General features: G+C 45.2%; 1 protein-coding gene across 3 annotated transcripts in view; it reads left to right on the top strand.

Annotated features, from left to right (window-relative positions):
• Positions 1–22,718, top strand: part of Znf831 (zinc finger protein 831) — a 117,254-nt gene that overhangs the window by 32,724 nt on the left and 61,812 nt on the right. For all 3 annotated transcript variants that reach the window (XM_087197947.1, XM_013070791.3, XM_013070792.3), the window contains one exon: positions 18,522–22,202. In XM_087197947.1, the coding sequence (XP_087054073.1) occupies positions 18,558–22,202 (3,645 nt within the window). In that variant the 5' untranslated portion in view covers positions 18,522–18,557. The remainder of the gene's footprint in view (positions 1–18,521; positions 22,203–22,718) is intronic.

Below are 22,718 nucleotides of genomic sequence, written 5' to 3'. Positions count from 1 at the left end.
GTCTACACTACTTAATTAAAAACCAGCACTTGGTGCAGGATGGAACTATAGAGATGAAGAAATTGAAGAGGTGCTTGCTTGCCCCCTCTCAGCATCATCCTGGGTCCCAAATGCCTAAGTATAAACCCACAGCCCCAAGCCATGTATCTGTATGTTGCATTTAGTGTGCACATTGTGTATATTACTCACCTTTCTATTGCTGGGACAAAATACTTGACACCTAAAACATCAAGGAGGAGAGTTATAATTTGGCTTATGGTTTCATAGGTTTTGGTCCATGGTCAGCTGGTTCCAAGGCAGAAACATCATGGTGGAAGGGTGTGGTGGAGGAAAGCTGCTCAACTCATGGTGGTTGGGAAGCAGGGCAGGTTAAAAGAGTCCAAGAGGAAGGGGCCAGGGACCAGATATAGTTCTCGAGGTCATGCCCCATGACCCATTTCCTCCATACAGGCCCCTCTGCCTAAAAGCCCAGTCAGCTATGAACTCATCCCTCACAATCCAATCACCTCCCCAGGAGTCTCTTCACTGTCAAGGTGGCACTCGATTGACTGGTGCACTCTGTTTTTCGTCTCCAGTATTTCCAAAGTGGGCTGCTTAGTGTGCAACAGCTACTTCTTACAGCACTCTGAACCATGTCAGTCCTGAGGACTCTTTTTCCTGCCCTTCCTTTGAATTCAGCATTGCATCTGTTTGCTATTTTCCTGGCTAATTATTATAATTATATAAAATAATAACTATTGCCAATACAATATTTTGAATTGCATTATTTCACATCATAAACGAGTCTGTTTATAACCTGCCAGGCAGTGGTGAATTGTGGTGTCATGTAGCATTTTATTTTATGCATTGTAAGTTGCAAGGAATCATGATAAACTCCAACACAGCCAGACCCACAGTTGGAAGATCTGGCCTGGGTGTTGGTGAGAGCCAAAAAGGTCACTTTCAGTGTGGCATTCGGGGAAGGAAGGGGGGCAGTGCTGGGTGACAACTCTCACCTTTGTGCTATCCCTGTTTTCCAGCCTGCAATAAAGCGCTGAGCTTTTCTTTCTCCAATTGTCAGAGAGGAGACCTAGGCACACAGCAACCAGGACTGGCCCCTTACTTGTCATTTAACTAAGTATGGCACACCTAGCATCTATAATTTCAGGCTATTTTATAGATATACATCACTCTCCCTGTTTTGCAGATGAGGAAACAAAGGCCCAGGAATATAAAAGACTTGCCTAGAAAGAATTGCAAGATGTTGCAGGGTAGGCGACTATCTATAAATGCAGCACAGTGCCATGCCTCAGACATGTCAGGTTCAGTCCCTGGTAGTTTTCATTTTTGTTGGCCGGTGCATTGCCTGAAACCTCTTCCTTGGCACCGGCATGTCTCATTCCATTGCTAGGTTCTTCTGTTTGTTCTAATACCACCGCCTTCTTAGTGTGGCTAACCTGGTCTACCCATTTGAAGCTGACTTTATTGCTTCCTTCTTGGCCCCTCTCCCACATTCCCTCACTATGTTCCTATCCTCTCTTACCCTGCTCTATTTTTTCCATAATGTACATAATCTTCCAATACATTATGTAGTTTATTTTTAAAAACTACTTCTTGTCTGTCTTCTTAATTAGAACATAAGTTCCATAACCCAAGCGCCTTCATTTACTGGTGGCCTGTGTCACTAGGGAGATCAGTTCACCCTATTTTGCCCTGGACTTGCCTGGTTTTCACAAGTCCTGCAGTCCCATGTGAAACAGAACCCTGTTACCTCCAACATGGAATGGCTGCTGGCTCAGAGGAGGTGCTCAGTAAACATCAGACTTCACAAACAAATGAATTTTCAATAGATGGGAATTAAATTGGAATAGTGCCTTATTATTGTAATATCACAATATTCCATTTAATGTCATATTCAAGAGTGCTAATTTGTTCCTCCACTTTTTGTTTGAAATATTTTACTAAATCAAACATAATTCTTTATTAATTTGAGTGCCCTGGGCACCATTATATAGCAGTAGCGGTCCATGCCATATACTCAAGTCAACTCTCCTGCTCACTTTCTGGGCCACCGAGAGAGTCCCACTGTGGCATCAACGCCACATGCCACCCTCTGCTCTCTCTCTCTCTCTCTCTCTCTCTCTCTCTCTCTCTCTGTTTTGCATTCCAGCAAAAAATTTGACCTGAAATGGATGTAAAAAAGTGCTTGAGCTAGGCTGACCCAAGAAACAGAGAAAGATAATTTTGCTTTATGTTAAATTCAAATTAGCAAACCATTCAGGTCCTTTAAAGAAATGGATGAGAAAACAAAAGGAACAGAGCAGAGGACACAAACTGAACATGGTGATAAACACCTGTAATTCCAGCACTCTGGAAGCCTGAGGCAGTAGAGTAGGATCACAAATTTAAACTGTGTATGGGCCGGGAATTTAGCTCAGTGGTTTTGCTGCCTGCTGTGCAAGCACAAGGACCCAAGTTCTTTCCCCGGTACAAAAAAATAAAATAAAATAAACTGTGTAGGCAACTTAGTGACTTAGCAAGATCCTATCTCAAAATAAAATTTAAAAAAAATTAAAAAGAGGCTGGGATGTAGCTCAGTGCAAGGCTTTAGGTTTAATTCCTAGCACTAAAAAAAAAAGCAATAGACACAGAGGCTGTCCTTGACAACAAGGTTAAAACAGTGAAAATGGTAGCAGAAGGAAAGGTAGAGGAACTCTGGATTGTGGTGCATTGTGTTAAGATTTTGGGATATCTGAAGAATGGCAAGTGCAATGCCGTTGCCAGAGGGATCCAAAAATAGGGACTCTTTTCAACATGGATGCCATGATACATTCCAACAATGCATCTTGGGAAAGTCAACAGCAATGCATCTTGGGAAAAGTGGTGTGTTAGCCTGGGAGGGGTAGTGGTAAGGCAAAAATCCCCACTAATTAAAATAACCCTCAAATTCCTTCAAGCAGGCATCATGTTGAAGTCATAGTATTTAGCTGGCTCTTGCTGTCTAATCAACATTCCCAAAATGTAGTGACTTAAAATGATGACTGTTTATTTATCTCATGAATCCACTGGAGGAAAGTTGAGGCTGAGCTTGGTGGGGTGGTTCTTGTCGTGGCTGGGCTTGCTGATGTGTCTGTGCTTGCCTGTCAGGTCTGTTAGGGCATGGCTAGACCAGGCGGGTGTCCATGGGATGGCTTGGTTTGGATCCACATGGCCTCTTCCTATCCAGTAGGCCTATTCATACTGCTGAGGCAGGGCAGAATCCTGCAGGCATCCTGAGACCAGGCACATCATCACTAATGCCACTTGTATTGCTCAGAGCTGAAGAGTAGAGAAAAATATCTCTGGGTCTCATTTTTTTCTCTCTTATTTGTTTTTGAGACAGGATCTTACTGGGTCACTAAATTGGCTGGGTTGGCCTTGAACTTTTTTTTTTGGTACGGGAATCCAACTCAGGACCTTGCACTTGAGAGGCAGGCGGTGCCACCACAGAGCTAAATCCTGGGCCCTGAACTTTTGATCCTCCTACCGCAGCCTCCCAGAGTCCTGGGATTATAGGTATGCACCACCATGCCTGGCTGGTCTCCTGGTCTCAATGGGAGGAACAGCCAAATGTCCTTGGAAGGGGTGTGGAAACAGGGATAGGGGAAGAAGACTCTGGGGAGTTTTTGTTGTTGTTTGTTTTGGTTTTGAGACAAGGTCTTCTATGTAGTTCAGGCCTGCCTTGAACTCATGATGCAGCCCAGGCTAGCCTTGAACTCGCCTCCTACCAGGATTACAGGTGTGTACCACCATGCGTGACAGATGCTAAGTTTTGCAATCTGTGAACAGAATTTCTTAGTACCTCCAACTCAGCCAGTTTTTCCTTTAGTGTTGAACTCTGCCTTATCTCCTTGATTAATCAACAGATAAGTTTTTTGGGGGGCTTATATTTTGGTGCATATTGTACCCCAAATTCTGCAAATGCTGGAGCTGTGCTCTGTAGAGGGGTGCTGGAGGTGTGAAGGGTGTGGGAGCTGAGCCCCCTTGAGGGAGCCAGGGCTTAGGTCTTCTTGCATTCATGCACTTGGTCAATGCCGACTGCTAGGGCCATTGCCAAGTGACAGAAACTGCTGTCTTCATTTGTCCAACCTGTGAAGCTGGAATCCAGTGAATGTGTTTGCACGTGGAGAGGCTCTGCTGTGTATAAAGCTTTGGGAGTTTCTGAGAAATCAAAGATGACAATGTCATGACTGGGCTTAAACTAAGTGAGGAACCTCAGCCTTAAGCTGATCAAAGCAAAATGGATTGGCCTGGAAAGATAAAAGTATATTAATAATTTTCAGCAGATTGCTCCTAGGCTCCTGTGATAAGTGCTTATAGACAGTGTTTGTTTAATCTTCATTTTACAAGCGAAAATCCTCATGTTAAAGGAATTTGTTGAGCCATGCAGTGGCCCAAGGGCAAAACTTGGATTTAAACCCAAGCTTTTCCCTTTTCAGCTGAAGCTCGCTCTTGCTCTTCCATGGAGACTGAGCAGTCCTGACTTCAGGCTTTTTTCTCCAAACATCTGCAACCCACTGACCATCTACAGGAAAGCCACATGATTTGTGTATGAAAATTAAGCGATTGCATGGAATGCTCTTCTATTTTGACTTGATCAGGCTTTCTGCATGCACATTGTGTCTTTGTAAACTCTCTTCTAGCTTGCTCAGTTGTCTTAATTTGTTTAAACAAAACATAATTTCATCACCAACTGGAATTAAATTGGGTGAAGCTGCAGTGAAAGCTGACATGTAACTGGCTATGACAGGTGGCGGATCAGCCTTTGGGACAGGCCTTGCATGCAGGCAGGCAGTGTTCAGAGCAGGCAGACTCAGCCTTGTACAGACCCTTTTAGGCCCTTCTGGATGCTCTTGCTGGATGGGAAAAGTCACCCAGATTAAGATCTCAAATTAAAGACATGTTTCCCAAAGTATGAGACTGTATATGGTAGCCTACATTTGCATATTTAAAAATTTTAATAGTTATATATTTATTTTAATGGTCCTTTGGAAAAATTGATCTTCCCTGCCTTGGCAATGATTTAGTAGCCCCGTCTTTGCTACAAATGTTTATTTTGGTCTTCCCTCCCACCTTCTGCCCTGCATAGACAGAATATGGCAGTATGGTGCGTACTGTGTTTCTTTGGCAGTGAGAATGAACATCTTATTATGTATGTCTCTTTCTTTTTAAAGATTGTTTGGGGTTTTAAAATGTTTTAGAGCTCATAGACCTAAACTTTGAGAGAAGTATTAGATTTCTTTTAAAGAAAAAGTGCATAGCTTTCATATCCCACCTTAATCTCTCCCATACAGTTTTCCTTCTATTAACATCTAGCATTACTGTGGTATATGTGCTACAATTGATGAGCATATTGGCACATAGCTGAAGTCCATACTTTACATTAGGTCCACTTTTTTGTGGTACTGGGAATTGAGCCCAACCCTTTTTATTTTTTGAGACAGAGTAAGTCACTAAGTTGGCAGGGCTCAGCTCAACTTGCAGTCCTCTTGCCTCAGTCTTCCAGATGGCTGGGATAACAGGCATGCACTACCATACCTGGGGGTCCACATTTTGTAGTCCATTTTATGAATTTTGATGTGTTTAGTGATGTGTATCCCCCTATTAGTATCAAACAGAAAGAATTTGCTGCCCTGAAAATCATCTGTGTCCTTCCTGTTCCCCGTTACCCCTTGACAACCACTGATTTTTTTTTACTATCTCGCAGTTTTGTCTTTTCTAGAATGTCAGAGTTGGAATCACATAGTATTCAGCCTTTTCAGCCTTGCTTCTTTTACTTAGCAACATGCATTTAAGATTCCTCTGTATCTTGTTGTGGCTTGATGGCTCATTTCTCTTTATTGCTGAATAATACTCCATTGTCTGATGTACCAAAGTTCGTTTATCTATTCAGCCTATGAAGGACATCACCATCACTTCTATGTTTTCACATCTATGAATAAGCTGTTATAAACATCAGTGTGTGTTTTTTTGTGTGAATGTACTTATTACCTCATTGTGTTGTGATAGTTTCCACCTACTCTTTTTTCCCCAAACTTTAAAAAAATTGTGATGAAATACACTTAACATAAAATTTACCCTTTTTTTGGTACCGGGGATCAAACTCAGGACCTTGGGCTTGCAAGGCAGGTGCAGTGCCACTGAGCTAAATCCCTGGCCCTAAAATTAACCTTTTAACCATTTTAAATGCATCATTCAGTGTTATTAAGTACTTTCTCATTATTGTGCACATAGTTCCTGTCTTAGTTCTCTTGTTGCTGAGACACAATATCAAACATCCACAAGTTAAAGGAGGAAAGGCTCATTTCAGCTCAGTTTGTAGAGTTTTCAGTGCATAGTTGACTGGCTCCAAGGCAGGGTTGCATTGTAGAGGGCCATCACAGAGGAGAAACAGTCCATGGCAGGGAAGGCAGGAGGCAGCAAAAAAGTGCCTCCCTTTCCCTTTTATGCTATCCAGGCTGCAAGCCTTTTGGGTGGTGCCATACATACCCAGAGTGGGCTTTCCCATTATCCACACCTAGAAACAATTAATGGACTCATCCAGTATCACATACCCATAATGTCAGTACTAGCCACCTCTGAAAAGCTCCACCTATGAGCACATGAAGCTTTGGGGGAACATCAAGATACAAGCCACAGTCCCCTTTAAATTAATGGTATAAATGAATGGATGAATAAATGAATGAATGAGAGAGGAGAGGAAACCAGGGCATAAACTTTTGGAGATGGGGAAAGAGATCTCCAGGAGTTGAGAGGAAGGGAAGATGGGTGTAACAGGATTGTAAAAGACTAAGATATGTTAAATGCATGTACCAACTTCCCAGAACAAACTCCTTCCCAGGAGTCTATAACACTAACATTAATTTTAATGACACTAATTTTTAAAAAATAGTAGTGGTACTCCTGCAAAACAGATACATGCCAGGATGGGAGAAAGTCAGTCTCAGTGGTCTTCACCCAGGGACAGAGCCTGTGTCAGTGGTGCAGCGTGGATGAAGTTTGGAAAACTTGTATCAAAAGCAGTGTGTCTGCAGCCAGCTCCTTCCAAAAGGCTGAATCTATTTAACATGTTCAATGCATTTCTCCAGGAGCTTTCTTCCAGAACCCTGACTGAATTTTTAAAACCTCTTTGTGGCGTTTCTACATTCTCTTTGCCCAGGCTCACTTAGAGGTTGTTTGTGATAAAGAAAGTCTGGGAAGTTGTCATTTCTTTCCTTCATGTTTCTCCCATCTCTCGGATCACTTCTCCTCCATAAAGTTGCACATTTGCACCAGAGAATAATGACCTGGCTGGGGGAACTGGGGGCTGGAGAGCCACATGCCTGGCAGAATAAAAGGAACAAAGGACCCATCGAGTTCTCTGTGTGGTGCAGTGTTGGGATGGTGATGGGGTGGCTGACCCCTCAACCCTGAGCCTAGATGACTAGATGGTTATTCTGGACCCTTCCCTGCCTTCGTAATCTGTGTCCCTTATATTCCCCATCAATCCAATGGAGACAGTACAACTCGCCCCTCCTTGATTCAGAGAGAGAAAAATTAGCTGTGGCCCATGGAGATTTTCCTACAAAAAGCGCCATTCCCTGAAGGAACCTTTGAGCTTATAGGAATCAGCTCTTTCTAAGAGGTCTGGGTTTGCTATGGTCACAGAGCAGGCTGCAGAGAGAGCCAAACAAATACGGTGGCAGGTATGTTAGGGACCTAATGTTCTTTCTCTCAACTTTCTATTTTGAAGCCCCAAGCCTCCCACCCCAGGTAACCAGTTCTGGCCTCCTTTTCTTCCCACACCTCTGCCCAATGATGGGCTTAGGTTTGCAGTGAGCAAATAATGCTCTCCTCGGCTTCCCACTAGGTCCCTGCTGAGACTCCCTGAGGTGGTGTCTCCCTTAGTTCTGAGCCACTTCCTGGTCCATCTCATCCCCTTGTGCGTGCTCTGGGATTCACTCTGTGACAGGAGAACTTCAGGGGCTGCCTCCGTCCCTCCCCTGAGTTTGGCTCTATGCCTAGGCTCCTCTCTTTGCAGACTCCCCAGGAATGGGGTCCCAGTCATCTCGCCCTCAAGTCCTCATGGAGGCTGAGGTGGAAAGCACCCCTCCCTTCTGGTTCCCTCCCTTCTATTTCCTGTCTTCCAGGGGACTCTCAGAACCTGAGGATTCAAAAAGTTGGCTCGAATTCCTCAGATTTTCTTCCTTAGGGCTTAGGATTCTGGGAGTGAGAGGTCTCGACTCCGTTTCTTACAGAAAAATCTCTTACAGAAACCCTGCCCATGGGTCCCCTTGGTCACCAACCACTTCAGAGCCACCACAGGCAGCAGCACGGGGCCCTAGAGCTCACTCCAGCTCTCATGGGCTGGATGCAAACGCCTGAGTTTGGGTTCCGCAAGCAGCCGATCCAGCAGCTTGCTGATCCCTCACTGTCCCTGTGGAGTTCAGCTCCAGTTGCCTGTGGGATGACACACACTTGGCAGCTTCCTTCAGTCTGGCCCTTCCACTCCCCTCTCGGTGTTTCTGGAATCTCCTCCCAAATGTAAAGGATCCCTTTTCGGGGCAGGGGAACCAACCTGAGACACCCCTGCCCAGAGGCAGTGAATGGAGCCTGCTGTGTTGACTGGTGGGGGAGGAGACAGGGATAGGAGGAAAATAGGGTGGGGGAGGAACCATTAGTTAATAGTTCAAAACATTATGGCATATGATTGAAAACTCAGAGAAATTGAGCACTTATCCTATGCTGGGCACAGCACATAAATTGTTTCATCTGATCCTTCCAGTAGCTCAGCCCCAATTGTGGTGTTTCTAGAGCCAAGGAAACGGAGACTCAGGACTGTCCACTGGGAAGATGGTGGATCAGGGACAGGCTGTCAGGCCCTCCACCCCTGGGACTGTTCTCGAAGGTCCTTAGCTAGTAGAAGGGACTCTGTGGCTTCCATTTCCATCACTTCTGATCAATTCTAGCAGCTACCTATGTCTTTTTAAAGATTTCTGCCTGTCAATCTTTTCTTAAAAAATTCTAAGCTTTCAGATTTCTTGAGACCGGGGGCTCTTGCAGGTGGCTTGGTACTGTGAGATCGGCGATGTTGGCCAGAGGATGGTGGGAGGGACAGACAGTGGAGACCACGGCCTTTGTCGTCCCCACTACCCAATGGTGTCCTGGTTAGTGTTTAACCCAGCTCTCAGGATTAAAGAATGATCCGCAGCATATGCCAATTTCTGTGGTGTCACCACACCTGCCCTGGCCAGTAGAGTCTCATGCTATTCATAGTATCCCACCATGTGGACATGAGCAATAGAAGCTGCCTCAGAGCACCAAGAGTGGGGAGATATCACTGGAGTTTTCAGTCCCAGTTATGGATCCATGGCCGTGTGCCCCTGCCAATTCATTTGTTGAAATCCTTACCTGCAACAAGATGGTGTTTGGAGGAGAGGTGTTTAGGTCATGAAGGGGAGATCTCATGAGTGGGGTTAGTGCCTTTGTAAAAGCATCTCCAGAGAGCTTTATGCCCTGCCTGCCACATGAGGAGGCAGTGAGGAGGTATCATCTGTCAGCCCGGAAGTGGGTTGTCACCAGACACCATTCTGCTGTACCTTGATTTTAGACTTCCAGCCTCCAACATATGTTGGTAAAGTTCACCAGCACAGGACATGTTTTGCTGTAGAAGCCTAAAATACCTTTTCCCCCCAAGAAAGACAGTACTTTTATGTTTTGTATTGAGACAGCATCTCTTTATATTTAGGTAAAACCCACAGAACCTTAATATATTCACTGTTTTGACTTTTTTTTATTCATTAAATTTATTGGTACATTTTAGGTATACAATACAATGACATTCATCATTGGGATCTTGTACCTTTACGTGATATATCCTGGTTCTTATTATTACCCATTCCCCTGCCCTCCCTTCAACCTCCTCCACATCTCCCTATTTAAAAAGACTTGGTTTCCATTTTTTTCATTTTCTCATATTTATTCTCATATTATTTCTCATATTTATTCATATTTATTCTCATGTTTTCCCCTCCTTTCCTTTCCCCTCCCCCTTTCCCTTCCACTTTAGACCTTTTCTTCCTATTTCACGTTATCTGTTATACATTTTTATTCTTATTTATACTTTCAGTTTCTCACATTAGAGACACTTCAATATTTACAGATGTGTGTTCTATGTATTTCACTTAAGAGCATGGCCTCAATATACATCCATTTAGCTATAAATGTCTCTAGTTTCTCATTCTTTATAGCTGAGTATACTCCATTTAATTAAAAAACCCACATCTTCTTTATCCAGTCTCCAGTTGATGAGCAATTGGACTGTTTCCAAGATTTAGCTATTACAAACTGTGCTGCTATAAACACGGGTGTGCATATATCACTGTGGTATGATTCTTTTCATTCTTTTGAGAAGATACCCAGCAGGAGAATAGCTGGGTCAAATGGGACCTCCAATCCTAGTTTTCTGAGGTATTTCCATATTGATTTCCACAATGGTTGCACCAGTCTGCACTCCCACCAACAATGGAGAAGGGTTCCTTTCTCCCCACAACCTTGCCAGCATTTGTTGTTGGTTGATTTCTTGATAGCAGCCATTCTTTCTGGAGTGAGGTGGAATCTCAGTATTGTTTTCATCTGCATCTCTCGAATGACCAGAGATGTTGAACATTTTTTCATATATTTATTTGCTGCTTTTACTTCTTTGTCTGAGACATGTCTTTTCATTTCAGATGCCCATTTTTGAATTGAGTCTTTAAATTCAGAGGGTCCAATTTTTAAAGTTCTTTATATATTCTAGATAGTAGTCCTTTGTCTGAGGAGCAGCTGGTAAAAATTTTTTGCCCACATTGTAGGTTGTCTCTTAGCTCTGATGGTGGTTTCTCTTGAAGTGCAGAGCTTTTCAATAAGATGAGATCCTAGTTGATTCTTTGGGCTAGTCCCCATGCTACTGAGGTTTTGTTCATAAAGTCTTTTCCTATGTCAATGTCTTCAAGAGTTCTACCTAACCTATCTTCCAGCAAGTTTAGTGTTTCTGTTTTAATAGTTAGATCTTTGATCAACTTTGATTTTAGTTTAGTGCATGGTGAAAGATATAGGTCTAGTTTTAATCTTTGGCAGGTTGAAATCCAGTTTTCCCAGCAGCATTTATTCTCCCTAACATCTCTTCCAGCTGGTTTAGTGTTTCTGTTTTAATATTTAGATCTTTAGTCCATTTCAATTTTAGTTTACTGCATGGTGAGAGATACAGGTCTAGTTTTAATCTTTGGCAACTTGAAACCCAATTTTTCCAGCACCATTTATTAAAGAGGTTATCTTTCCTCCAGTGAGGATGGTTGACTCTTTTGTCACAGATGAGGTAGCTGAGTATGTCTGGAGTTGTTTCTACATCTTCTAACCTATTCCACTGATCCTTGGGTCTGTTTCTTTGCCAGTGCCATGCTTTTTTTTTTTTTTTTTTTTTAATCACAGTGGCTTAGTAGTATAGTTTCAAGTTGGGGATTGTGATACCCCCTGTCATGTCTTTGTTACCTAGAATTGCTTTTGCTATTCTATGTCTCTTCTAGTTCCAAATGAATTTTTGGATTTTTTTCTCTAGTTCTGTGAAATATACTTTTGGGATTTCAATTGGGATTGCACTGCATCTATACATCAGTTTTGGGAGTATGACCATTTTTACTATATTGGTTCTTCCTACTCAGGAACAAAGGATGTCTTTCCATTTTCTTATATCCTCTTCAATCTCTTTTTTCAGAGTGCTATAGCTTTCAAGGTAGAGGTCTTTTACTTCCTCCATTAGATTGATTCCTAGGTATTTCATTTTTTTGGATGCTATTGTGAAAAGAATTGTTTCTCCAATTTTTCTCTCAGTGAATGTTATTTGGGTACAAGAAGGCTATTGATTTTTGAGTGTTGACCTTGTAGCCAGCTACTCTGCTGCATCTGTCAATTAAATCTACAAGTCTTTTAGCAGAGCTTTTTGGGTCTTCTATGTAGAGTTTAATATCATCAGCAAATAATGACAGTTTAACTTCTTCCTTTCTTGTCTTCATTCCTTTTATTTCTTTTTCTTGTCTAATTGCTGTGGCTAATGTTTCCAGAGCTATATTGAACAGGAGTGGAGATAGTGGATATCCTTGTCTTGTTCTGATTTTAGCATGAAAGGTTTTATTTTTTGACTATTTAGTATGATGCTGGCTGTTGGTTTTTCATAGATTGTCTTTATCAGGGTGAGATAAAGACCATCTATTCCAATTTTCTGTAGGGTTTTTATCATGAATGTGTGTTGGATTTTGTTGATGAGATTTGACTCTGTTAATATAGTGTATTACATTTATTGATTTATGTATGTTGACCCATTCTTGCATCCCTGGGATGAATTCCATTTGTTCAGGGTGTATGATCTTCTTGATGATCCTCTATATTCTGTTTGCCAGTATCTTTTTGAGGATTTTTGCATCTATGTTCATTAGGGAGATTGGCCTGTAGTTCTCTTTTTTGGTTGGGTCTTTCTCTGCTTTTTGAGTCAAAGTAATGCTTGCTTTCAGGAATGAATTTGGAAGTATTGCTTCCCTTTCAATTTTATTAAAGAGCTTGAGAAGTAGTGGAATTAACTCTTCCCTAAATTTCTTGTAGAATTCAGCAGTGAAGCCATCAGGACCTGGGCTTTTCTTTGCTGGTAAATTTTTAATTACATTTTCAATTTCACTGATTGAAATTGGGTTGTTTACAATTTTTATATCTTCTTTGTTCAACTTTGGTAATTCATATGTGTCTAGGAATCTGTCCATTTCTTCTCTGTTTTCCATTTTATTGGAGTAGAGATTCTCAAAGTCGGTATTAATGATTCTCTGGATTTCTGCTGGATCTGTTGCAATTTCACCGTTTTGGTTCCTAATTGTATGGATTTGAGCCTTTTCTTGATAAGGTTGGCTAAGGGTTTGTCGATTTTATTCATTCTTTCAAGAACCAACTCTTCAATTTATTGATTTTTTTGTATCGTTCTCATAGTCTCCATAGCATTGATTTCTGCTCTGATCTTTATAATTTCCTCCCTTATATGAGCTTTGGGTTTGTCTTGCTCTTTTTTTTCTAGGAGCTTGAGGTTCAGCATTAGGTTGTTTATTTGACCTCGCTCTGTTTTTCTAGTACGGGCATTCACTGCTATGAATTTCCCTCATAGAACTGCTTTCTTTCTGTCCCATAAATTCCTGTATGTTGTATTGGCATTATCACTTAAGTGTAGAAATGGCCTAATTTCTTCTTTAATTTCCTTTGTGACCCATTGGCTATTCAGGAGAGTGTTATTCAAATTCCATGTGTTTGTGAAGTTCCGGCGGTTTCTTATGGTATTGATTTCCAATTTAATTGCACTATGGTCTGATGATATACAGGGGATAACTTTGATTCCTTTGCATTTACTTAAACAAGGTAGTTTATGTAGCTAGTATGAGGCCCATTTTGCAGAGTGACCTGTGTGCAGCTGAAAAGAATGTATATTCTGATTTTGTGGGGTAGAACACTCTGTAGACATCTATTAAGTCCATTTATTCAAAAGTTTGGTTCAGATCTAGTGTTTCATTGTTGATTTTCTGTCTAAATGATCTATCTATTTGTGACAGTGGGATTTTGAGGACCCCCATTCCAAATGTATTAGTGCTTATTTGGTTTTTCATGTCAATTAATATTTGTTTTGTATAGTTGGGTGCACTAGTGTTCGGTGCATATATATTTATGATTGTCATCTCTTCCTCTTGGATTGTTCCCATTACAAGTATGAAGTGACATTCTTTATCTCTCTTAATTAATTTTGGTTTGAAATCTACTTTGTCTGCAAAAAAGATAGCTACCCTTGCTTTTTTCTGGGTCCTGTCACATGGAGAACTGTTTTCCATCCTTTTACTTTCAGTCTATGTATTTCTTTTTGAACTAAGTGTGTTTCTTGCATACAGCCTATGATTGGATTTTGCTTCTTAATCCATCCTGCCAGTCTATTTCTTTTTATTGGTGAATTGAGGCCATTGACATTGATGGTTATGACTGATATGTATTGACTTATCCTTGTCATGATGTTTTACTTTTGTTGGGCCTTTTATTTCTTAATTTTCCCCCTTTCCCTTTAGTTTCTTACCTTGTCTGGTGGCTTCCCTCTGTTGGACCTCATGGAGTTGTGGCCTTCATTGTCTTTTTTGTAGGATATTGTTTAGAATTGTTTGGAGTGCTGCTCTGGTGTTCATGAAATTCCTCAGATGTTCTTTGTCATGCAACTATCTAATTCCCCCATTGATTTTTGAAAGATAATTTTGCAGGATACAACAGTCTAGGTTGGAAGTTATTTTCTTTTGGGCTTGAAATACTTCACTCCAAGCTGTCCTTGAGTTGAGGGTTTGTGTTGAGAAGTGTGCTGTGATTCTGATGGGCTTTCCTTTGTAGGTGACTTGTTTCTTTTCTCTAACTGCTTGTAGGATTTTGTTCTTCTGTTGGGTTTCTGGGTTCTTGACCATTGTATGTCTAGGTGTAGATTTTTTTTTTGATCATGGCTAGTTGCAGCCCTATGTGCCTCACTTCTCTCTATGTCAAATTCTTTTCCTCTGCTTGGGGAGTTTCCTGCCATTACTTCTGTGAACAATTTTTTAATGTCATTTATACTTTGTCCTGCTTTTTTGTGGACTCCTATCAGTCTTATATTATTCTTCTTTGTGTCATCTAGCAGCTGCTGGATTGCTTTCTCATGGTCCCTTTCTATTTTTAAGAGATCTCTCTTTTCATGTTCACTGACTGTAATCCTGTCTTCTATATCTGATATTCTGTGTTCAAATTGGCTCAGTCTGCTGTGAATACTTTCAATGGAGCTTTTAATCTCCTGGATATCTGTTTGAATCTGTTTCATGGATTCTATTTCTTTCCTATGCTGGGTGTTCATGGTTTCCATTTTTTTCCTGTGCTGGGCATTCATGGCTTCCATCATGGTCCTAAGCTCATCTATTTTTTTAAAAAATCTGTTTCTCTTCTAGAGTCTAGTCCTGTCTTTCATTCTGCTCACCATCTCTGTAGTTATCTGGGAAATTATTTCTGTTTTGAATTTTTCTAGAGCCTTGTTCATTCATCTCTTTTGTTACTTCCTGTGTTACCAGTTCATGGTGTCCAGGTGGTTGATTATCAGATTTTTCCACCTCATTGCCTCCAGAATTTGCTTTGGGTGAGCTGAAAGTCTGGGTTTGTGCCTTTTTTTGTGTGTCTTCTCATTTCTATTTTGTTGTTGGTGGTGTTTTGGGTTTAATTCTTTGGTTGATACTTCAATATTGCTTACTGTGAGTATCTTCATTGCTTTCATTTAGACCCCTTACAGATGATTGCTTCTCAGAGGTGTCTTCCAAGTATAGCTGGTCTATAGGTTTTGAGTCTCTAACGACTCTTAGGTAATCTTCTTTTCAGTGTACCAGGAAGGACAACTGATTAGATCAATCATGACACCTTAGCCCAAGTGATACAATCAGATCAACAATAGCATTAAACAGCTTAGAAAATGACAATTTGTGGTAGCTATTAATCTGTCACCTTTAACCGCATGAACTAGAGCAAAATCGAGGACCAGATCAAAATATGTTTGTAGTAAATAAACCCTTCAATATAGCAAATTTTCCCCTTGGGGTGAAGACTTAGAAGTAGTTGGGGAGCGAGGAATAGAAATATAGAAGGAGAGGGAAAGGTTAGAAGTGAGGCTAGAGGACACAGGACAATCACACAAACATTGGAAAACTGTTGAAGACAAGAGGAGAAGACAGAGTGAAGGAACAAAGACAGGAGCAGAACAAACTAATAGGAATAGGGAAGCTAGAAGCTGTATTCACCTTAATGACAACTGAGAGAAGGAAAGAGAGAGAATAAAAGTCCAAAATAGGACAAGGTCAAGAACAAAAATGGAGAGAGGTGAAGAACAAGAAGGGAGAGAGAGAAAAAGAATAAAAAAGAAAAAGGGCCTCCTTCAGGATATGTCTCTGCTCTCGTGATAGTGTGGGCAGCAGTGTAGTGTGCAGATCTAAATTGATTAGTCTCAGCAAGCCAGTCATAGTCCACTGAAGGTTCCGATGGGAGGTGCTGATCCCACCAACTTACCAACCATGGTGGTCCAGTGTGCCTTTATTGCAGAGATTTTCTTCACTTTCCCAGTGGGCTTCAATTTTCCTTGAAGAGCCTTAGAGAGGCCCACTCTCTGTTATTCACTTCTGCTGTATCTTCTGGGGCTCATAACCATGACCTTTATGGCCCTGGGCACTTCTGTAGTGTGAATTCAGATACTGGCATGGCCAGCGCAGTGGTCAGGGGGTGAGGTCCTCCACGCGGCACTGCTGGGTGCTGGAACAGTGGGGAGTGGTCCTGGGCCCTTTGCAAGATGGTGTCAGGTGTCCTGTTTTGACTATTTTAAAGTACACACTTTGGTGGCACTTAATATACACATAATTTTGTGCAACTACCACTTCTCTTTAGTTCCAATACATTTTCATCATCCTTAAGGAAACCCTGAACCCAAATTAAATGGACATTCCTTGTTCTTTCCCACCTTCTGGAAACTGGTATAATCCATTTATTTGTACAGATTTGTCTATTCCAGGATTTATTTATGCAAATGGAATCATGCGATATGTAAGCTTTGGGGTCTGGTTTCTTTCACTCAGCATAATGTTTTCAGAGTTCATCCATGTCCAGCATGTGTTAGTGCCTGATTTCTTTTTATGGTTGAATAGTACTTCACTGTCTAATTATTCTGCACTTTGCTTACTCACTCATCAGTTGATGGATAATTGTGTCATTTCTACCTTTTGACTATTTTGAATAGAGCAACTCTCAACACATTTTTGTGCACAAGCCCAAATATCATTTTTTCAATTCTTTTAGGTATGTACCTAGGGTAGAATTATGGGCATATCCTGTTTAACTTTTTGAGGTACCACCGAGCTGTTTTCCAGCCTGGTTACATCTTTTTTTTTCCTCTCAGTGATGTTTAAGGTTTCACTTTCTCCAAATCCTTACCAACATTTGTTATTTTCAGCTTATTATTATTACTGTGGCTATGCTAGGCAGAGTGCAGTCATATCACATTGTGGTTTTGATTTACATTTTCCTAATGACTAATGGTATTGTGCATCTTTTCATGTGCTTTGGGCACAATCGTATATCTTCCTTGGAGAAATGTCTATTCAAATCCTTTACTCATTTTAATATTGGGTTGTTTGTTCTTTTCTTTTGAATTATAAGAGTTCTTTATATGTTTTGGATATATTAGATACATGGTTTGCAAATATTTTCTCCCATTCTGCATCTTTTCCCTTTCTTCATAGTGTCCTTTGATGCACAAAAGTTTAATTTTGAATCAAATTTATTTATTTTTCTCTTACTGCTTGTCCTTTTGGTGTCATATTTTAGAACCCATTGCTCAATCCAAAGTTTAATCCAAAATTTAATCTTATGTCTTTTTCTGCAAGTTTGATAGTTTTAGATCTTTCACTGAGGTCTGGTATCCATTTCGAATGAAGTTTTGTGTATCATGTAAGGTAGGAGACCAACTTCATTCTTTTGCCCCTAGATATCCAGTTGCAGTAGCTTTGGTTTTAATATAATTTGCGTAATTATAAACGAGTGTAATTTAACTTTGAATTAGGGACTGTGTCTAACAACAGGGTTGCAAAATCCCTGGAAATTTGACAGTCAGCTTTGTGGAGGCTGTGGTGGCGTGAACTGGCCCCACGTGGTGCTGTTTCTCTCATACACTGTCGGGACAAACCAGCTGCTAAGGGTTTAAAAGGAGCGGTGCTGGAGGGTGGGTAAAGGTTGCTTATGGCGCTCTGGGAGGGCAGTGCCTGAGGACCTTCTCTCCAGGCCCCAGCCTGCCCCACATTCACCGCAGCGTCTGGCTTTCCTTTTGTGACTCACACGCCATGGCCGGATCTCTCCGTCCTGTAAGCAGGAACCCAAGCCCTATCCTGAGGGTTCTCAGTGACATCTAAACTTTACATAAGTCAGGTACGATATTTTAGTGTTAGCATGACCCATGCAAGACTTGGGACATACTTACACGAAGAGTAATTCTCACACAATATTTGGGACATACCCATAACACACCAAAAGAATTGTGCATTGTTCATCAGAAAGTCAAATGTAGCTGAGAACCCTGCGCTTTTGTTTGCTAAAGCCAGCAAACTTCCCCTCTTGTCAGTATTCTTTCCTGTTGTTCTTATAGAGACTCAGAATCCCAGAGTGGGAAGGGCCTTATTCCTTGTCCATTTTATGGATCTTGAACCTGAGTAAGTAAAAGACAGGCTTCAGTGAGGCTCAGGCATGAACCTCATTTTGCCTGTAGCCACTACATGACAGGTCAAGTCTGTTTCCTCTTTCCTGACTTGGGGACAAGAGTACCTGTGGATGGTTGTCAGGGTTCAGTGGTGTGATGAAATGCCCAGCAGGGTTAAGGGAGTTTTTACTGATGGAGAGAAGAGGCACCAATTGCAAACTGTGGTTGTCTCCTGCAGGTTGCCTGACATCGTGGACTGTCCAGATGATGTGGAATGGAGGCTCCAGAACCCACCTGCCCTGCCCCAGCTTCCAGAAACCAGCTGGTTCCCACACCTGGCCCTCCAGGGACCCCAAATGGGCAGGCCTCTTCTCATCTGACCCTGGGCCCTGTCATCCTGCCTCCGGAGCAGGGCCTGCCCCCTACCATGATCCTGAAAGCTCTTCCCATCCCACTGTACCATACAGTGCCTCCTGGGGGCCTCCAGCCACGTGCCCCGCTGGTCACAGGCAGCCTGGATGGGGGCAGCGTGCCCTTCATCCTCAGCCCCCTGCTGCAGCCTGAAGGGCCTGGGCCCACCCAGGTGGGCAAGCCAGCTGCCACAGCCCTGACAGTGAAAATTGTGGGCACTCTTCCAGTTCTGTCCCCGGGGCCGGGGCCCACGCTGGGCAGTGCAGGCAGGATTCGGAATGCTGGCAAGTACCTGTGCCCGCACTGTGGCCGTGACTGCCTGAAGCCCAGTGTTTTGGAGAAGCACATCCGGTCCCACACGGGTGAGAGGCCCTTCCCCTGTGCCAGCTGTGGCATTGCCTTTAAGACACAGAGCAACCTGTATAAGCACAGGAGGACTCAGACGCATCTCAACAACTCCCGGCTGTCCGTGGAGTCAGAGGTGGGCGGGAGTGGCATCTTGGGGGAGCGGGACAGGGCTGGAGAGCCCTCTGCGGCAGAAGGCAGGCAGGAAAGCTGCAGCCAGAGAATAGGCGACGGAGCTCCAGGAAGGCCTCTTTCCCCAGGTGCCCTTCTCTCCCTTGGGCTCAAGAGTCCAGAGAGGAAGGCAGAAGCTGCTCCCCGCCTCGGGCCTACACCTGCCCACAGAGAGGCCCCGACGGGCTCTGCCCCGATGGCGTTGCCTGGGCTCCCGCTGGCCAGCACACAGCCCTGTCGGAAGCTGCCAGACCCAAAGCCATGCTCCCTGCGGCGGCAGCAAGAGGTGTCCTCGGAGAAGCCCTGGGATGCCAAGGCCTCTGAGGCCCAGCTGAGGAAGTGCGAGAGCACTGACTCGGGCTACCTGTCTCGCTCGGACAGCTCAGAGCAGCCGCCGCTGGCCTCCAGCCCTCTGCACAGCCTGTCGGAGCACAGCGCAGAGTCTGAGGGTGAGGGAGGCCCGGGCCTGGGAGCCGGCAGCACCAGGCCAGAGCCTGCAGCATTAGGGGCCAGTGTGGAGCTGGAAAAGAAGCGGCTAGAGGAGCGCATTGCTCAGCTCATCTCTCACAACCAGGCGGTGGTGGGCGACCCCCAGCTGGATCACGTGCGGCCCCGCAAGACCGTCCTGTCCAAGCAGGGCAGCATCGACCTGCCCATGCCCTACACCTACAAGGACTCCTTCCACTTTGACATCCGGGCCCTGGAGCCGGGCCGCAGGAGGGCTGCCCTCAGCCCAGCCTGCTCCACCTTCACGGCTCTGGACAAGTCGCGGCCCCTTTTCTTCCACTCTGTGCCCACTCAGCTCTCCACCACTGTGGAATATGTCCCCGTCACTAGGAGCAACTCACTGCCCTTTGTTGAGGCCTCTAGCACGTGGCCAGAGCCACGAGACCTGCAGGACGCCTGTTCCAGGATGCAGAAGCCGCTGAGCCCCAGGCTGGCCCCAGCCCGGCTGACGTTGGCGGATGTCACCAGTGGCCACCCCCGGGCCCTGGTGAGACAGGGCGCTGTGGAGGATGTGCCATGTACCCCCACTGGAGAGCCTGCAGCCCCCACAGAGAACCTGGATGGGGAGGGAGCAGCCTGCAAGGGCAGAGCGGCCAGTAAGAAGTGTGGTCGGAGGAAGCTGAAGATGTTCTCCCAGGAGAAGTGGCAGGTGTATGGGAAGGAGACTTTCAAGAGAATCTACCAGAAGATGAAAACCGGCCATCAGGGAGCGCAGAAAGCCAGGGACGGACGAGCTGGCCATGGGACAGAGCTGGACCCACCTCCCCAGAAAGAGGCAGCAGAGGCCAAGGGTGCAGCCCCATCCCATGACACTGGGATACCCATCCTTGGGGACATTTCTGTGGAGGCCAAGCCAGGGTCTTGGGGAAGCCTGCCAGCTCCAGAGGGCTCCTTAGAGACTGAATCCCCTGAACAAAGGAGGCCAGTGGCTGGAGCAGGAGGCAGTGATCAGCTTAGGGTGGCCAGGGCGGTGTCATCCCCGATCCTTGGCAGCAGGGACTCCCCTGGTTCAGGTAACAGAAGCCCTCTGCTTCCTCCAAACAGGCAGCTGGAACTGAGGTGGCAGCTGTCCCCAGCGCCTGGGCCCCTCCAGAGGGGTGACGTAGGGGCCCCCAGGCTGGCTGTGTCAGGCCTCCAGCTGGAAGGAGGCCTTACTGGGTGTGAGAGGGTGAGGGAGACATGTTCACAGTCCCCAGCTGTCCTGAGAAGGCCCGGGGGTGGCTCTGGGGAGCCCTGGCCTGTGGAAGACAAACTCCCCTCAGAAAGGAAGAAGCTGAAGGTGGAGGGGCTGAGCCCCCAGCAGCACCCGGGGCCCCTGGGAGCAGAGACCCTAGTCTGCACTGCTCAGGGTGCCTCTCTGCCTACCCAGAGGCAGGACGGTGACACTTGGGAGACAGCCGGGGTGCCGCATGGGAATGCTAAGAAGGTGGCTGATCACTTGGCAACCTCCAGCTCCTCTTTGGTTGCTCCTGCTGCTGCCGGAAGACAGGCAGGGCCTGGGGACAAAGAGCCCACACTGTCCTGTGCCATGGGGGCCCCTGGGCAGCACTGCCAGCTGGTCACCCAGTCTCAGGCTCCCACTGCCCTCATGGTAGAGGCAGATGGCACCTTTGCCCCCAAGTACCTCCTCAGGTTACCTCAGGGAGACACCCCTTCTTCGCTGCCCACCCTCCTGGTGTCCACCCAAGGCCAATGCTCTGTCTCCACAGCGGGACCTCCCAAGGGATCAGGGATGCCCTGTTCTCCTGGGCCAGCCTCAGGCCCAGGCCCAGGGGAGGCAGATGGCAGCCTGGAGAAATCCAGCTGCTCCAGGCCAAGGGATGGCAAGAAAGAGACGCAAGTGGGAAGGGAAAATCGAGAGGAGCCTGACACCCATGTCCTGGCATCTGGGGAGTCTCCTGGCCCAGCCACGGGGCCCCCACAGGAGACAACCTCTCTCCCACCTGTCTCCACGTGTGACGCCCTGGGAGTGCAGGACAAGGGGGGTGAGACCTGTGCCATCTGCCAACCCCGCACAGGCAGCGCGTCGGCAGGGGCTGCGACTTCTGGAGGTGAGGTGAAGCCCCAGGCGCCAGGCTGGGAGCTGTGGGGGTCTCCTGAGGATGCCCCCAAAGACCCTCCTTCGAAGCTCAATCCCTGCTGCTCTGTCCAGTCTGGCTCCTTCCTCACGGCTCTCACAAGGCCCCAGGCCCTGCCCCTGGGCCACCCAGAACTGCTGCTGTCACCCGACTTAGGGACCCCCAGGAGCTGTGGGACCCAGAGTCCCTTCCCCTCACTGAGGGCTGAGCCCCAGCTCACATGGTGTTGCCTGAGACGCAGCCTGCCCCTGCCCCGGGAGCAGAAGGAGAAGGCTGCTTCCGTGTACTGGGCTCTGCACTTCCCTGGTGGCAGGCTCCCTCATGGGTGTCCTGAGGTCCGGCCCATGGACGACGGAGGATGTACCAGTGGGGGCTCCAGAGAAGGAGGCCCAGCACCGACACCCAAGGTAACCTCAGCTCTGACTGGGGGTGGGGTCCCAGAGAGCACCTGTGACGTCCTCCCTGTAGCAGCCACTGCCTGTTCTGCCTTCTCAGCCTCCTCCCAAGGAGGCTGGGGCTGCCACACCTAGGGAGGGAAAGGACAAAGGCTTTAAACACAAATAAAAGTCATGGAAAAATAAGTTTCAGAGTAAAGAAATATTGTACCCTAGGTTCTGGGTGAGACATTGTCCATAAGTAGACATAAACCTTAAGCCTGAGCTTCCTGTAACAGAAGCAAAAACTTTTATTGAGTAATAGACTACAGGCCAAGAAAAGGAAAGAAAGAACAAAACAAAACTCTTAGAAGGAGACAGTCATTATACCAGGCTGGAAAAGAGTTATTATCATCAGACCCCAATGTACCACTGAGTTTCCCAGGGGCAGTGGCAAAAAAGGAAATGCAGTGAATGCCAAGGGGGTGCTCACTTGGTGATGAGATGCTCAGTGCATGGCTCCATCTTCAGAATGAGCCACCCATGCCT

This window comes from Heterocephalus glaber, unplaced genomic scaffold, assembly GCF_053883595.1.
Source record: "Heterocephalus glaber isolate CG9 unplaced genomic scaffold, H.glaber_assembly_v1.0 deba00001673, whole genome shotgun sequence".
Lineage (NCBI taxonomy): Eukaryota > Metazoa > Chordata > Mammalia > Rodentia > Bathyergidae > Heterocephalus > Heterocephalus glaber.
This window is presented reverse-complemented; position numbering and strand designations above follow the sequence as displayed.